This window comes from Sciurus carolinensis, chromosome 3, assembly GCF_902686445.1.
Source record: "Sciurus carolinensis chromosome 3, mSciCar1.2, whole genome shotgun sequence".
Taxonomy (NCBI): domain Eukaryota; kingdom Metazoa; phylum Chordata; class Mammalia; order Rodentia; family Sciuridae; genus Sciurus; species Sciurus carolinensis.
The window spans coordinates 118,156,338-118,173,613 of NC_062215.1; the positions used below are offsets into that span (position 1 = coordinate 118,156,338).

The following is a 17,276-nucleotide window of genomic DNA, read 5'->3' on the forward strand; positions in this document are numbered from 1 at the left end:
CAGCTCTCCTCCCACAATGCTACAGAGCAGGCACCCACACGCGCCCTCAGGCAACCCTATCCTTCCTGAGCAGCACGCCACCCTAAAAGCCTCGGGCTTTTATCTCCCTCCCTCCCCTCGCCTCTATTCTCCATGCAATATAAAATATAATCAGTGTTTGAGGCAGAGCCTACCCCTCAGATTATCCAATCTATCATAATGCCAGAAGCAGGGGTCCCTGTCTGCAGTGCTGCACCTAATACTAAATGAGAGGCTATGGTTTTGCTGATACAATAACCAGCTCATTTTATTTCTAACATGTACACAGTGTGGGGGAAAAATACTCCAAAACCAGCAAAATTCATTCCAAAAAAGGAGCAGTTTTCTCCTTATGAATTCAAAAAGGAGTTTTTTGTCTATTTGAATTCCTCTGTCCAAGTCACCTGATCATTCTAAGGCTGTTGGAAGTATAAATGTGATGTGCAATATAACAGCTTCGCTCTCCTCAATTCCAAAACAAAAAACCTGCCGTCTCCCTCCAAAAACTGACAATAGATAAGAACTTCACTGAATCCTTGTTGGTGGAGTCTTGGAAAGCATCTGCCCAACCTCCCAGGAAGGACAAAATAAGTCCCATCACTCGGCCAACATCTACTAAGCACCTATTTTATCATCTATCCTGCTGAGCGCTGATGACAGAGAACCAAATAGGAGGTCCTGCTCTTCAGTAAACTCACATCCATTAATTCTCACTTCTGTCACCTTGCTTAGGCTTAAGCAATGTTTTTTTTAAAAATCACTGAACCAGGAGTCAAAAGCAGGAATTCAGGCCTTAGCCACTAATTAAAAACCCACTCGATCTCTACTCCAGGAGGACAGGGTCAGACCAGTGGTCTTTAACCTGGACTCTTCAAATTCCTATTTTCTATAGTCAAAATTTTAGACTACCAGCTAAGGTATTTTTTGAGGGCTCACAGGGCTGTAACACTAGTGGTTTGGATCACTTTCTTATCATATTGTCTACCTCACAGTATGTATAGAAAGTGATACCATTTGCACAGCATACTGAGATCAACTGATGAAGTGACTCATCCAGGGACCATAGGACTCCAGCCATCACAGGCCCCGCACAATGCCTTGAGGGATGAGGCTATCAATATCCTGGCTCACAGGTGCCACTCAGAGTCTACCAGTGTGCTCTGGTCACAGCTGGGTAGTGCCCATAGAGAGCATAGCTAGGATCTCCTTTAATTTCAGGGATCCTTTATGATTTTAATTCCAATTTACATAATCTTTGCATAGTTTGCAAATCTTTGCACATTAGAAACTCTCCTATAAAACAAGAACCAAACTGCTTCTTGACCTTCTCTTCAAGGTCCAAATAGAAACTCTCTGTACCCTGGTACCTTCCACTCTATGAAGCTATGCCAAAGGCTCATTCATCCATCTTGCCTCCTCAACATACTAAACTGCCACACATCTTCTAGCATTATGTAGAAGGTGAAAATGAGTGCCTATGTTAGTAATGCCAGGAAAAATCAGAGCATGCTGGCAGCTATAATAATGAATATAAGAACTATTATTAACAAAAGAAGATGCATGAAGGAGATACAGCAGTTTTACCTCACTCTAGCTTAAAACTGGTGGGATGTTAACAAAGAAGACTGATATTACATGCAACAAGGAGGGAAATGTATGGGAACCACATGGCCCAAAGGCTGGTGGTTAAGGATGAAAAGCAGCAGACAAAACTCAGGTATTTAAGCTATAACTATACAACCATGTAGCGTAACTAGCAAATAAACGTTTTGTGCAGTGAGCTTAACATTGTGGCTTCCATCCAGGAGACAGAGCAGACAGGGTCTGATTCCATCACTTGCATCACCATCACCTGGCCTGCTTATTTAAACGGTGAGTCCTGGATTGTGTTAGTCAGCTTTTCATTACTGTAACAAACAGATGAGATAATCCATTTTTAAAGAGAAAAAGGTTATTTTGGCTCATGGTTTCAAAGGTTTCAGTCCATGATCACTTGAGCCTGTGGCAAGACAACACATCATGGCAGGGAGCTCATGGTCAGGGCTACTCACCTCAAAGTGGCTAGAAAGCCAGAAACAGATAAACAGACAAACATACAGACTGGTGTTCCATAGTGCCCTTCGAGGGTAAAGCCCTAATGGCCTAAAGACTTCCCACTAGGCACTACCTCTTAAAGGTTCCATCACCTCACAAAAAAGCCACTCTGGGGACCAAGCCTCTTACACATGGGCCTTTGGGAGCCATTCCAGATCCAAACTATATTATGGGTTATGTGCCCAGACCAGCTGGATGTGAATCTCCAGTTATGGAGTCTGGGTATCTGCACAGTGAGTTTCAGAGCCACTGACCTAGGCATTAAGTACCTGTGAGGAAGGGGGACAGGTGAGTATCTCTGTAAGAGGTATAATAAGGAAAAACAGAAGGAACCCCAAAGAAATAGCATCTGATCACTGAAAACTGGTGGGAGAGCGACTGCTTCAGATGTATTTATTACTAAAAACTTACACTTTGTCCTAACAGGTAGGTAAGTTCGTTGTAGTTGTTAAATAAATACATATGTGAGAACTTCCCTAACTTTAATATTCATCAAAATTAAGAAATCAGAAATCTTACAATTAAAACAGAAAAATATATAGTTTTTCTAAATGAACTTCAATAATTCAGAGTCCTTAAGGAAACTGTCACTGCTGTGTGTGTTGGCAGAAGAGTGAGACTGGGCAGCCTCAAAAGCCAGGCTGTGGCTGCTGAGTTACCATGCTCTGCAGAAACAGGAAGGAAGAATGAAAGAGTGGAATGAAATCCACTAGCCTTAGACATTCATTTCCTTAAGAAAATAAAGGGCAATCCTCACTTGACATTTAAATACTTCCTTATGCTCACACGTATAATACACCATTCCTTCCTTACAAAATGTTCCCTGATTCACAACCAAAAAAGGGAACAGGCAAGGCGGGAGGAGCCTTTATGGAATCCCTGTAATGATCCAGTCGCTGCACAAGCGTTGGATATAAATTGTCATATTTCAACTTCACAAGAACACTTAAGAGTCGGGAAGGTGAGGGAATCAAGACTCTGAGAAGCTGGGTGACTTCGCCCAGGTTCAAATTCAGTCAAGGGCCAGTGAGATGTAATCGCAAGGTTATACTTTTTAAAAAATGGCCTAGGCAATCATTCAAGGGGAAAAAAGAGAAAGAAAAATGGACTTCACAACTCTAAATGTTACAAATGGCAAAAACCATAGGGGATTTGAACCAGGTATGTAACCAAAAGAAATAAAATTGGAAAACTCAGCATCCAAACTGCAGTGTTATCTGTGACTGGGAGGGCTCGGCATGCCCAGCACCTGGGCAGCACGAACGGCTGATGTGGCACCTCCATAACGGGCGCTCTGAAACCATCAGCCAACGGACCAGGACAATGGCGACATCACTACTTTCAGGCTGGCAGCTGGTTTATCATTTGTTTGTTCTGAACAGAAAAGATTAATGGGCAAAACACCTCCCAACACTGCACAGTCAGCCAGTCCCCATGCTGAAAACAGTTCCTTGTCCAAGAACAGGCTTCAGAACCAAAGGGCTACTCCTACCTCTCACTTCCAAGGACTCTTTCCTAATGCCCATAAAGGCCCTAAGAGTTCAGGACCCCAAGCTGTGACCTACATCACATTGATTCCACATTGATCAGCTTTCATATGCCGTATATTCTAGTCTCTCTTGGAGTTACTGAAGGTCTCAAATTGCAGAACTGCCAGGAATTCTGGAATTCTCTCTGCAAATCAGCTAACGAAATAGCTAGGAGAATAATGAAATGAAATGAAATAAATGCACCTAGGTAGCATTTAAATACTGAAAATAAATAATAATATTTAATAATATGCTAGACACTGAACTAAGCATATGTACTTCTGTGTGTGTGTGTGTGTGTGTGTGTACGTGATCATGTAAAAGATTCAGGCTTGAATTTGAAATACAATGCCTCCCATTTTAAATATCAGTAAAGCAAGATAAACCAATAATTACAAGCCATATGTTAGGTGCAATGGCATGTACCTCAAGTACCAGGTACTCAGGAGCTAAGGCAGGAGGACTCTTTGAGCCCAGGAGTTCAAGACCATCCCAAGCAACATAGCAAAATCCCATCTCTTATAAAAGAAAATTGTAAGTCATATATTCTTTAATCAAGCAATTCCATTCCTAGGACTATATTCAAACAAATTTAGGTAATATTTGAGCAATAATCCAGGTACAATGATGTGCATCCCATTGTGGTTAACAATAAAAAACTGGAAATAATCTAAATATCCACCAAAAAAAGAATCAACTATTAATTGTAGTCATTCTTGCAGAATATTGTATGGTCATTAAAAATGATTATATTAATCTGTCAACCAAAAAAGATATGCATAAAGATCTGAAGTGAAAATGCAGGTGGGTTACAGAGCACTAACTACAGCATAGACCAATCTCATTTTCTAGAAAAATGACTCTTTGAGCTGAAATACAGGTCTACTGAGGATGGAGGGGGCTGACAGTCCCAACCAGAGGGAACAGTCCCATGCACAAGGGTCGAAGACAAACAGAAACATGGAGAACTGGAGGTAAAGAGTGCAAAAGGTTTAAGAATGAGAAAGGAACTGGTCCATGCCCCACACAGCAACCTCCCTTAAATGCAGTGGCACATGCCTGTAATCCTAATGACTTGGGAGACTGAGGCAGGAGGATTGAGAGTTCAAAGCCAGCCTCAGCAACTTAGAAAGACCCTAAGCAACTCAGTGACTCTCTCTCTAAATAAAATATATATTTTAAAAATATATATGGGGGATGTGGCTCAGTGGTTAAGAGTCCCTGGGTTCAATCCCCAGAACAGGGGGGAGGGGGAAGATTCTGGTTTTCACCCTAGGAAATCAGTGAGAAACCACTGAATAGAGTGCATATCACAGAGGAAGCGCAGGGACGAGAGCAGCTTTTCAGCTCAGTGGCTTGCTTGCTTGCTTGCTCTAAGAGCAAGTGGCAGAGCCAGTCTAGCTGAAATCTGTCTCAAGAACTGGTCTGACCTTCACCCTCAAGCACTGACTTTGGTGGCTCCAGCTCCCTCACCAGACCTGCTCCTGGGCCTTTGCCCGTGCACCTCCCACAGCTTGCCACAAAGCCAGCACATTTCTCTTAGCCCACAGGGGCCCTTGCAGTCTTAACAAAACAGGACTTTCCCTGGTCCTCCCCAGTTTACTTACATCTGTTAACAACTGGCTACAAAACAACCAAAACGACTTCAGATGACCTTTTGAATTTGGGTTCAATTAAAGGCTGCTGTTTGCATTTCTTTGCTCGATTATTGCTTTGTAAGTTATACAAGAACTTCATTACTTTGTGTGTGTCTGTGAGAAAAAAATAAATAAAAATCATTAGACACACTTCTAAATCAGTATTTGAATCTGTCAGAAGTAATTCAATAGAAAGCTTAAAAAATCCTTTATCAAAACACAAACTTAACTGGGTTCCTTCAATTTTAATTTTTTTTAAAACTACTGAATTTCAAAGTTTAAGAAAAAAAAGCATTTGCTTTTTCAAAAAAAAAGTTTTCAAAAAAAGAAAACATAATTTAATCCTGAATCTCTATTAAGTCAATCGAATTTTATTAGACCAAATAAGCACAGCATGCCCCCAACCCCACGGTGACTTTTCAGTGTCCTGCACCCCTGCTCACCTCAGCACATTCCCTGTGACTGAATGACCACAAGCGAGGGAAGGGGGAGCAGGAAGTAAAATACTTGGACTTCCTCCCCTTTCCCCAGGATGCACAAAATTTCCATTTTTTTCCAAGTCTTTCTCCTTTCCTTCTCCAAAATGCCATACTCATTTTAAAGATTTGCAGGATCATGATAAAGAAAATTTTAAACTATCTCCCCTAAATGAGGGAATAAATTATAAGTAATCCAACATTAGAGAGAACTACAATTAATTCAAATCTAGTTTTGGAATACCTCATTAATTAAATATGGCTTCAGGTAACAGGAAAATGTATGTACCTGCTGGCTGAGAGAAGAAAACTAAAGCAGAAAATATACTAAATGGAAGATACAAAATTTTTTGCATCAAACAACCCCAAGTCCATAATTCATGATGATTAGATGATAAAATCTAACCATTCTACTTTAAAGGAGGGTGACAAAGGTGAGTCAAGGTAATTAGCTAGACCAGGACTCCTGGAAATTTGATGAAAATAAAGAATTGTAAACCTAGGATCAACTACACCTGAGTCCTAGCCTTGACATGCAGGCATACAACACCAGCTGGAAAACACCTTACTCTTCTCCTTTAAAACTAAAAGACCTGCTTTACTCCCCTGGTGCTCTAACATTAGCTCCCGCAAAGGAAATCACTATGATTCCACAATTTTGCTCCCCAAGCTTCTATCCAAAAAATAATTAATTGACCAAGACAGTGCTGGACACTAGGGACACAGGGAATAATGTGACACTGACTCTGCTTGCAAAGAGCTCACAGGCTGCTGCAGAAGGTAAAAGAGTAAGGAAGCAAACTACAAGTGACGCCAAGTACAACAAGGAGTTAGGCCCAAGAGGTAGAAGTTGTGCAGATGAAAGATCAAACCCAGGAAGTGTGTGTATATTGGGGGAGGGGTGTGTGGCAGGTATGAGAAAGCTTTGCAGAAGAGGCCTTAAGGCCTGGAAAGGTGCAAGTTCAGGGGGAGGTTTTCCGAGCAGTCAGGCTCTGGTGGATTACCAAGGATGCTCAGGGAGCATGTGAGGCACAGGTGGTGAGGTAAGCAGGCATGCATGCACTCCTCTCTGCACCCAGATGTAAAGTAAGCTTCAGAAAAGTTAGTTCATGTACACGAGCATTTGGAAAAAATTAGCAAATCTCCCCAAAGCAAAAATGGTTGTTTTTGAATATGCAGACCTCAACCTGTAACTGAACGTGATGTGAGGACACTGACAGGCCCATTCAGTTCCAGTAAAAGAGAACAGTCAGTTCTCTACAAAGTTGTAAAAAAATGGTATCTCTTAAAATACTTTCAGCATATGTACCTTTGTTTCTGAATCTCCAAAAGTTGACCTCTGAGATCTGTAAATGCTTACAAAGCTCAGTGCCTTCAAAGATACTCCAATCTAAAAATACAGACATTTTCCATAAATGAGGACCAGCAAATCACAATTTCCAGGGTGAAAAGCCAATGCTTCCAGTTAAATGCAATCAGAAAGGAGCCACTATTCCAGAATATATGTTTTTTTAAAAATCCCAATTCACCTTGTGCATTGAAAACAATTCTCTAGGATGCTTTTCCCTTGTCCTTTCCTCTGCACTCATCTCTGTCTAATTTGCCCCCAGCACCAACACCAATCAAGTTCTAATAGCAGACCCAGTCAAAGGACTCCACAGCTGCAAGGGTTTGTATAGGCAAGTAAGCAATGCCTGTCCTGAATCTGAAATTTGCTATTCTCATAGCACCCCCTAGTGACCAAAAGCACCATTCTGACCAAACTCTTGTCTTTGAAACTGAATAAAAAGAAAGCATTTAAAATTTAAAAATTAACGAAAATATCCATGAGCTTACACTCTGTGAATACCTGCCCCAGTTACAATCCCAGTTAAGCCAATAGCTTTGCCTCTCTAGTCTACTTTTCTCTCGGCTCCAAAATAGGAAAAATAATATTCTCCATCACCATTATCCTACCTTTTATCCATGTGGGCTCCTGGATGAGATATATTACCAATACAAACTGTTTCTACACAAAAGGATGGGAGTAAGAAACAAAGCAGAGAGAAGTCTGAAATCTCAGGCCCATTTGAATCATCGGGATTATTTTATATTAAATTCATAACATGTGGAAATTACTGTAAAGGTCGGTTTACTGCCCTCCGTGATTATCATACACTTTGAATCCCCCCTTAACTTTATTTACCCAGTTCTAAGGAGAACTGCAAAAAAAAAAAAAAAAAGAACTTTCTGGAAATAGCTTGCCACCACCCAAACTGTATAAATTTGGTCCCAAAATACTGGAAGTTCTCTAATCCTGTCTTCAAAATTGAGATTTTTTGTTCTCACATGAATAATGTATGTTACTTGGATTTGGTAATAGAAAATATAATATAAATTAGTATTTTTAATTTAAAATAAACGTGGTAATAATGAAAAGTACTTAGACCACCATCCTTAAATCCCCTGCCAAATTAAACATCCCCAACTGACTCAGGTTGCTGGTATTCATAGTTCAGTAGCGGACTAACCTGCCTTTTATCTCTTTACTACCAGGCTGGTCTGATACTTTTGAAAAGCCAAAACTTTTGCTGTTTGACTAGAACTCACTGCTGCCCTCTACTGGGAAAACTTGGAACAAAACTAAAATCCCTCCATCAAGCATTTAAAATCATCTTCTCTGGTGTCTTGATAATCTTCAACATCTTATAAATTAATTCTAAAGATTCCAGGAAGTAAAAAAGCAACTTTGCAGTAACTCAGATGTAGTTTCCCTCTTTATCAACTAAACAGAGACTAAATGGGAGCAAACTGGAAAGTTGGCTTTAGACTCCGGCACTATTTGCCAAGGTAGCCCATCCTCCCTAGGTCTCAATTTTCAGGTCTGCAAAATGAACAATTGTGAACCAGGAGATAGTAATGAACTCTCTCCATTTTAAAATCTTGTAACCCTGTAAGGAAGGTTTAACTTGCTATTAATATTTGGTTTTCCTCTTCCACTCATATTTAAAAAGTTAGAGCTTACCTTTAAACATTCTTAATACTCTGACATATCTTATTCTCTGAGCTACCTTATCTAATACATCTCATACATAGAACTTCACTGGTTGTTGTAAGGGTGCAATGATTGATATAAAGGTGAACCAAGTGTCTAACATGGTGCATATACACAGTAAATATTATTTTGGTCTCTTTTCTCTCCAAGTCTTTCCATCTACCAGCTCCATGGCCTTTCCCTGTACCTGTAGCACATATGCTATAGCCACATCCGGAAGCACCTGTTCTCTGCTACTGTTTGCATTTCACATGTTCTTTGATGCTTGTACTGCATTTCCCACTGAAAGGCAAGTTTCATAGCCTATATCCTGTCTATCTGCACTTCAGAGCCCACTGCTGGAAGCAGCTGTTACAGTAGCAGCAGAAACAGAACAGCAGCAGAGGTGTGGCCCACAGCAGCAACAGTCCTTCAGACTTACAAAAACAACAATGGCACCATAATAAGGAAACTGTAATAATAAAAGCAGCATTTGTGATCATAAATAGAATGGCATTTTTTTATATGATGATAACACACATTTATTGAGTATTTTGTCCCAGTCAATGTGCTATGCACATCCTGTGAGTTGCCAAATTCGGTCCTCCCACATAGGAGGTATAACCTTTGCTGCTTAAGAATGAGAAGATGAGCTTTTGACAAGTGCTTAATGACTTTTGATGCTATTAAATTCTCCCTAGACATCTCTCTCCCCTCCGAACTCTCCAAAGCCCTTTTATCACCTTACTGCCTTCACACCTGCTCAAACTCTGGCAAATCTCCCAGGTTCCTACTGTGATGCTTTTAGCATCTCCTAGTGCTCATGAATGGAGTGGACACCCTTGCTCTGATAATGACAAATGTACACCCCTTTTCCTCCTTAGTCCATGTAACTCTGCTTACTCTTGTCCACTCCTTTTTCCTCTTCTTCCTCCTGAGGTATTATTTAGTAGAAAGTGAACAGAACCTGACATAAAAATGGAGGCTCGCTCCTGCCTCTGCTAGTCTTGGGACTTTGGGCAGGTTCTTCCACCTCACGCACTTTCATCTTCAGAGTATGGTAATACACTCGCCCTGTCTCTCTTCAAGTGCAACTGTTCAGAACAAACAAGGAAGCTATGAAAGAGATCTGCAAGTCATTGAAGAATATCTGCTGTGTGTGCATTTAATTCTTACTGCTCTAAGTCTCTTCACAAACACACACATCAAACTTGTCATTGGCAGAGAGGGTTCGCTACAGTGAAAGAAAGCCCTGGTTCTTGTCCACTGCCTGCATCTTGATGAGTCAGGAAAGAAAATATGAAGACAGTTGAACAGGAAGCAGCAGTGAAATCACAATTGTATTTCTTTTCTTTCTTATGGTTTTCAATGGACTTTTCTTTCATTTCATCTAAGGCAAGAGCAACAGAAAGCATCTCCATTGCCCAACCCCCTTCACTCCACTGTCAGAACTCTCTTCAATCCTGCCTTCTCTACATACTTCAAAAAAATACCCATTATTCTGCAGACACAATAGTCATTCTCCTTATTTACATGATTATTATGACATCGCTGTGGACCAACCACCCACTACATGTCAAACACAGGGCCAGGCATCCTGTAGAGATCTGCGTTCCTCACCCTGTAGCACTGAGTAATGTCGATGGCTCCACTGTGTGGTTAGGCCCAGAGAAGGTAGGCAGCTCACTTGATGAAGGGAACAGCTCTGGTATGACTCCTTCCAACCCAGATGCAGGAAGTGGAGCAGCAACATCTTCACTTCCTGCCTAAATCTGCTAGCAAAGTGCTCTTTGTGGACATGATCATTTAAAAATCATAGGGAAATCCTAGCATTGCCATCCAATGAATGTGAAGCCACAAAGACATAAAGCATAAACATTTTCTTGTAAAAGGAAAGACTGTTCTAGAATAAAGGAGACATAACAACTAAATTCCAGATTGGGTCCTAGATCAGATAAATGACATTAATGGGAAAATTGACAAAATTAGCAAAAATTTGGTTAAGATCTAAAATTAAATAATAGAATCGTATCAATGTGAATTTCCTGATTTTGTAACTGTACTGTTATCTATGAAAGTTTTCTTGTTTATAGGAAATTCGCATTGAAGTTAGAGGTGAAGAGCATCCTATCTGCAACTTACTTTGAAATGTTTGAAAAGAGTGAAAGAGAAAATAAATGCAGAAATTCTTTGTACTATTTCTCTAAATTTTTGTAAGTCTGAAATTATTTCAAAATAAAAAGTAAAAGCACACAGGGCAAGTTATCAATGCATGGTATTAAATAAATGTGAATTGTAATTATTTCTACTCATGGATTCCTAAGCACACAGGAGGATCAAATAGGGCCAACAGCCTTGGGTCCTTAATATGAAAACAATCTCACAATCTGATGAAAGAAATTCTGCTTAGTGGTGCATGACTATAAAATCAACTACTTAAGAGTCCAAGGCACAAGGATTGCAAGCGCAAGGCCAGCCTGGTCTCAGTTCAATGAGACCATGTCTCAAAATTTAAAATAATAATAATAATGAGCTGGCGATGTAGTTCAGTGGTAAAGCACCCCCAAGTTCAATTCCCAGTACCTCCCCACAAAAAAAGACAGAAAGAAAGAGTCTGGGACTCCACAAATATGTACCAATCTTTCCAATTCACAGTTGTTCTACCCACATGTGGCAATGATGTGATATCCCTTTCACCTTCTGATAATAACTAACCATTTCTAAGTTTCCTTATGTGGTTAAGAAAATGGCAACTAAAAACCCTGCAGCAATTCTACTTCCCATGAAAACACAGACAACCACACAAAAAGCACTGTGTGCTGAATCTCCCACCTTATCCCTTTTCTGGCCAATACACTCTTCACTGAGCAGTTGGCATTCAGACATCTGTGTAACTACCAACCCTTTGCCTTTGGTCCCACCACATGTGGGTTTTAGGAAGCACATGAACATGAGGATGAATGTGCTGATGCAAGGTTCCTATCACTGGCATAAAGCTTACACACCAGTCAATGCTAGAACTGCATTTCCTACAGAAGATGCATATAGCCCTAAGTATCTGCATTCAATTTTAACAGAATGATTGACACCCTTCCCCACCTACTGAATTCAGTAAATGACAGAACACCACATGACTGAGCTTCCAAACCCCCAAAGCTGTCTAGAGACGGCCCCTAGAGAGCCACATGAGAGGCAGTAATGGCATTAAAGCCTTTCCTTCTCATGCACAAAGATAAGTGAAAAGTTGAAAAGAAGTTATACAACTGCACTAAACTCTGTTCTCAAGGGTCTTACTGGCATGTTCTCACTTAAGACTATATGGAGCACCTTGGGGTCCAGGAACATCAAATCTCTCATTACCCTTCACTACAGGCCTCAGGAAAGAGAGAATTTCCATTTCACAGACAGAAAAATTAGCACCAAAGCATCAAGAAGATCCCTAAACAACACTGTCTGTAGGCAAAAGAACCCAAAAGGAACCAAATGCTCTTCAAAAAGAAAACAAATATCCTTAATTTCTACAATTAACACATACGCACGTGCATGCACAGTTTACATCACTAAATTAAACAGTGATATATATATATATATATATATATATATATATATATTTTTTTTTTTTTTTTTTTCCCCTGAATTAGAACCTGAATGAAGACAAATTGCCCACCCTCATGGGATTATGTGGCTTCCAACCAATGCATCACAGCCTGGCCAAACATCATTGTGAGAGGCTTCTAGCTCTCCCTTGCAAAAGAACAGCACTGGTAGATTCCATGGAATTTTCTGAGAGCAACTACAAGACTAGCCTATCTTTTATAAATATGAAAAACATCTGTGTTAAAGAAAAATCTCTCTTAATTATAGTCACCATAAGGGAGAAAAGAATGTTGCCTAAATGTCTAAGAACTTTGCCAACAAAACCAGGTATCATTTAAACACTAGTGCATCCATGGACTACCAGTTTCTATTTTAAAACAACAAACTGAAGTGACAAAAATCAAAGTACCAGCATCAATAAGTAGCTACTGAGGAACAAACCCACACTCTGGGAACCAGAGCAAAATCAACCTGGAGACACCAGAGCAAACAGGAAAGCAAGTAGCTGAAAAGACCTCACTAAAAAGACTCAGAACAAAAGACACCAATAATATGAAAAACCCCTGTACAAAATTTAAACAAAAGCAAATTAAACACTGTAAAAACCAGGGGACTGCGAAGACATCCTAGGATAATGGCTTCTGATGCACTCAATGATTAAATTAACATTTACCTTCTATGGCCAAGTCTGCACAAGAAGGTTCCAGGAAGGAACATCAAGGTTGCCCACCAACATCACAAGGCAAAGCAGGGAGGGAGGTGCCCACTACTAACAGGAATCCTAGAAGCAAGAGTCTGCTGAGCATGTGGGGGTTCGAATGAGTGAAAAACAGTTCCAAACAGCCTTTCTTCGGTTTACTCGAGAACATGTGATCACTCAGTCAGCACACGCCTCTGGGCACATCTCAAGGAAAATGAAATGCACTCTGCTGCTGCCGGCCACGCAGCACACCTGCCAGCCCTGTAATCCCAGCTCCTCATGAGGCTGAGGCTGAGGCAAGAGGATCAAGAGTTCAAGGCCAGAAAGACCCAGTCTCAATATTAAATTTTTTTAAACAGGTTAGGGATGCAGTTCAGTGGTGAAGTGCCCCTGTGTTTAACACCCAGTTCTGAGGAAAAAATAAAAATAGAGGAAGAAAAGGTTCCCAGTGAAATCATGGAGGGATATGTGGAGAGGACCTTGTGAGTGATCATATGGGACAGGCAAGATAGAGAGGCAGTTCCACACAGAACTGCAGTGTGCTGAGGCTGGGGGACTGAGGAAGAAATAGAGTGCAAAGATTAGGTGGGGAGAGATGGCCAACTGTTTGCACACAAGATGACTAAAAGGCTGGCCAATTGTGTAGCATGTAGACAGAGGTGCGAGGCTAAATCTCTGCAAAGGAAGCAGGCCTGGAAAAACCCACTAGCTATGAGGAAACAGTTTACAAGATGGGAACAGATGAAACCTCCAATAACGAAGGCAAACCCGAAGACCAAAACACCAGTCCTTTGCAGATGCATACTGTGTAAGCCAATGGCTTTCAAACTACTTTTATCCTCTCTGGCAGAAAGTTTAGACATCCCATCAAAGGACCCAGGGTCAGACTCCAACACCGGGGGTATCACTCAGGGTTCCACCCTTGGTCTGCTATTAGGAGTCCTCAAACTCTGGTCAGGCCACTTCCAGATTCTAATCTGCTGTCTCAGACAGAAGTTTCTCTGTGCTGCCCCTGCAGATGTGCCACAGGGTGGACTGTCTACCCAGCTTCCCCTGTTCCCTCAGAGACAACTGGGGGACCAACATATCCAAAGGCAAATACAATAATAAGCCTGCTCCACTGAGTTCTGCTGGTCCAGGGGAGGAGCTCAGATACCTACCCAGAGTGGGCCTGTCCCTGAAGTCTGCTTTAAAATCTGTTTAAACAACTCTAAAGCATCATCTAAATGTGTTTTCTACAGAATGCTTTAGAAAAGGCAATGTCTTAAGTTAACCTTCAGTTACTTTTACCTAGGCATAATGACATGCATTCTCTAAAGCACATTTCTTTGCCAATTTTATTTAGAGCACAGACAACTCAGATTCCCCATTAGCTTTGTTAATAACTTTAACAAGGGACAAAGGAAGAACCTCCCTTTCTAAATCTGTGACTATGTAAACACTTTTAATTATATATATTTAATATAATTTTAAAATCAAGCTAAACCAAACCAGGGGTTAAATTATGTTAGATTTCATACCATAATGAATCCATAATTACAAATAAATAAAACTCTACATAACTGCAAATATAAATAAATACACTCACATATACATACCATTTTAAAAATCTAAAAGCTAGAATGGAAAATTGTTCAGATCATTAATATAACTTAGTTAACATAAGGCAAACTACAAAAGATATCACAAGATCTTTTATGATAAAAGAATTATGTCCCCAAAACATTCAAACAACTATGAAAAACAAGAGTTTTTCATTTTCCATTTAAAACTGTGTTTAAAACTGACCATCTCCCTTCTGTGAATTGCAAAGGAAAGATATTCAAAGGTATTTTTACCTCGTCAGTATTCAAACCCCATCCGCTCTGACCTTCTTTCAACAAAGATGATAAATGGAAAAATGAAATCATTTGAGTTTCACATTGTTTCCACACCCAAACACGTAACAGCAAACCAAGCTAACCAAAAGGTAAAGGCAGTGTATCTCGGTAATTACTAATCAGATCACCTCGAAATAACATGTACTGAGTACGTGGGAATATTTTTCTTATTTTCCTGGTGTCATTTCCCTGGGTGGGGCTCAGCTCCTGCAGGGCAACTGGACAGTGGCACTTACCTTCTTGGCTCTTTGGGCTATGTCTGGTGTTCTGGTAAGCAGCTTCTCAATCAGGTACTCTCTGTTCTGCAAAACAAATGATCCCAACAGTTTAACACCAAACATGATACATATGAATTCACAGTGATTTCAAAATAGCAGATTGACTTGGGTTTTTAAGCATGTTACCTTGGCTTTCTGGAAGAATTTGCATTTTAAAAGTTCTGCTGCTGTGGGCCTGAAAGATCAATAATAAATCAGAGTTGAAACAATGACCACTTGATAAATACACTGCCTTGATGATACAACTTAACCTTACAGTATTTCTGGAAGACTAAATTTAGGACTAGCAAAACCAGAAACTAAATTAATCATGAGTCAGCACCAAATAAAATAGTGGCCAGTTTTCCAGTTCTTTCTAAACACCTCTATTGCAAAACACATAAACTCCTGTAAGTTAAAAGCTGGGGGCATGATCAATTTTTCATCCTTCATTCTTACACTTCACTAAGTGAATTCAGTGTTTCTAAAAGGTGACAGACTGACATGTCTGTAAGCTGAATCCCTATGTTTATTAAGAAACCCTACAAGCAGCAATGTGACCCTGTCAAAGACACTATAGCCTACTGTGTTCTGTGATTGCCCAGGAGCAGCCGTTACTGAAAGGGCCCACAGATCTCGTGTCCAAGCTCTGTCTGCCTGGTGAATGAACCTGCTTCAAGTGTGTGTGCACCACTGTTCTCAGAGGAAGGTAAGTGTGGAGATTAATAAAACGCAAGTTCAGCCAGGTGTGGTGGTACTCGCCTGTAAACCTAGGTACTCGGGAGGCTGAGGCAGGAGGATGGAGAGCTTGAGGCCAGCCTGGGAAATTCAATGAGACACTGTCTCGAAATAAAAATTAAAAATGGCTGGAGATGTAACTCAGTGGTAAAGCACCCCTGGGTTCAAACTCCAGTACCATCAATCAATCCATCAATCAATGCAAACTGTGGTGTTATTTAACTTGTTTCTCTAGCCTATATTTCCTTCAAACTGAAAGTTAGGTCTAAAGAGTTAATTAGGCTTCATGAAGCATCTTAATGCTGACATGATGCTAACAGAGTTTCACATTTTACAGCATTTCAGATTTCAGATTTTTGAATCAGGGATATACAACTGGTAAAGTCTGCAAAGATTCCATGATCCAAAAACCTCAGAAATCTGCAATCCTACTGGTACAAGCATTTTAGATCCCAGGTACTCCAGCTGGACTTCCTACACAGTACCAAGCACTACTTGCTGCAGCACCTCAGGGACAGGTACTGTGAACTATTTCACTGTTGGTTTAACCACTTGGTCCCAGGCTCCAAAGCTCTCCACTGTAAATGTACATTTTTCCACTGCAATCAGCAAGTATTCTGTTGGGTAATAGTTTGGCTCTGTAAGAATATCATGTCCCTGAAAACCTTTCCCCTAATTGCTTCAGTATCTTTGCTTTAAATAATTGTTTCATGTGAAGTGGCAGAAGACTAGCTTTCTACTTCTAGTACTCCTTCTATATTTAAGTGACATTCCTCCATAAAGAATGATTTCCTTCATCAATAGCTCCTTCTAAAAACTTGGAATTGTGAGCTGGGGATATAACTCAGTGGTAGAGAGCTAGCCTAGCATGCCCACAGCCCTGAGTTCAATCCCCAGCACAGAGCAGGTGGGGGGCACCAGTCATGCAGAAAAAATTTACTCAATCTAGAGTACAGGAGAGTTGGCCAGAGAGCTGACCTAATATCTCCCAAAGGGGAAAAGGGAAAGACATGAGGGAACTCTTCCAGAGTGCAACAGACTTAACAAGACATAAAACCAAATGTAATATATGACCCTTGATTGAATCCTGGATTTGGAAAGGAAGAAACAAAAGCTACAAAAGACATTTGAAAATAATTAGAGAAGTGTGAATACGCTACATAGCAATAATTTTAGGAAACTACTGTTCATTTTCTTAGGTGCAGAAAAGTATCATGGTCATGTAGGACATGTTCATTTTGTAAGTAAGGCAAACTGAAGTATTAAGTCTATTATTCACTTTGTTTTAAACAGTTGAACAAATGTTGGCAGAAAATATGGAAAACGTTAATAACTTA

At 40.3% G+C, this 17,276-nt stretch overlaps 1 protein-coding gene across 3 annotated transcripts in view; it reads right to left on the reverse strand.

Moving 5' to 3' along the window:
* The window catches only part of Stk39 (serine/threonine kinase 39), a 274,511-nt gene that overhangs the window by 149,526 nt on the left and 107,709 nt on the right, over window positions 1–17,276 (reverse strand). For all 3 annotated transcript variants that reach the window (XM_047542775.1, XM_047542776.1, XM_047542774.1), the window contains exons 9-10: window positions 15,349–15,397; window positions 15,181–15,246 (exon numbers count right to left, since the gene is read on the reverse strand). In XM_047542775.1, the coding sequence (XP_047398731.1) occupies window positions 15,181–15,246; window positions 15,349–15,397 (115 nt within the window). The remainder of the gene's footprint in view (window positions 1–15,180; window positions 15,247–15,348; window positions 15,398–17,276) is intronic.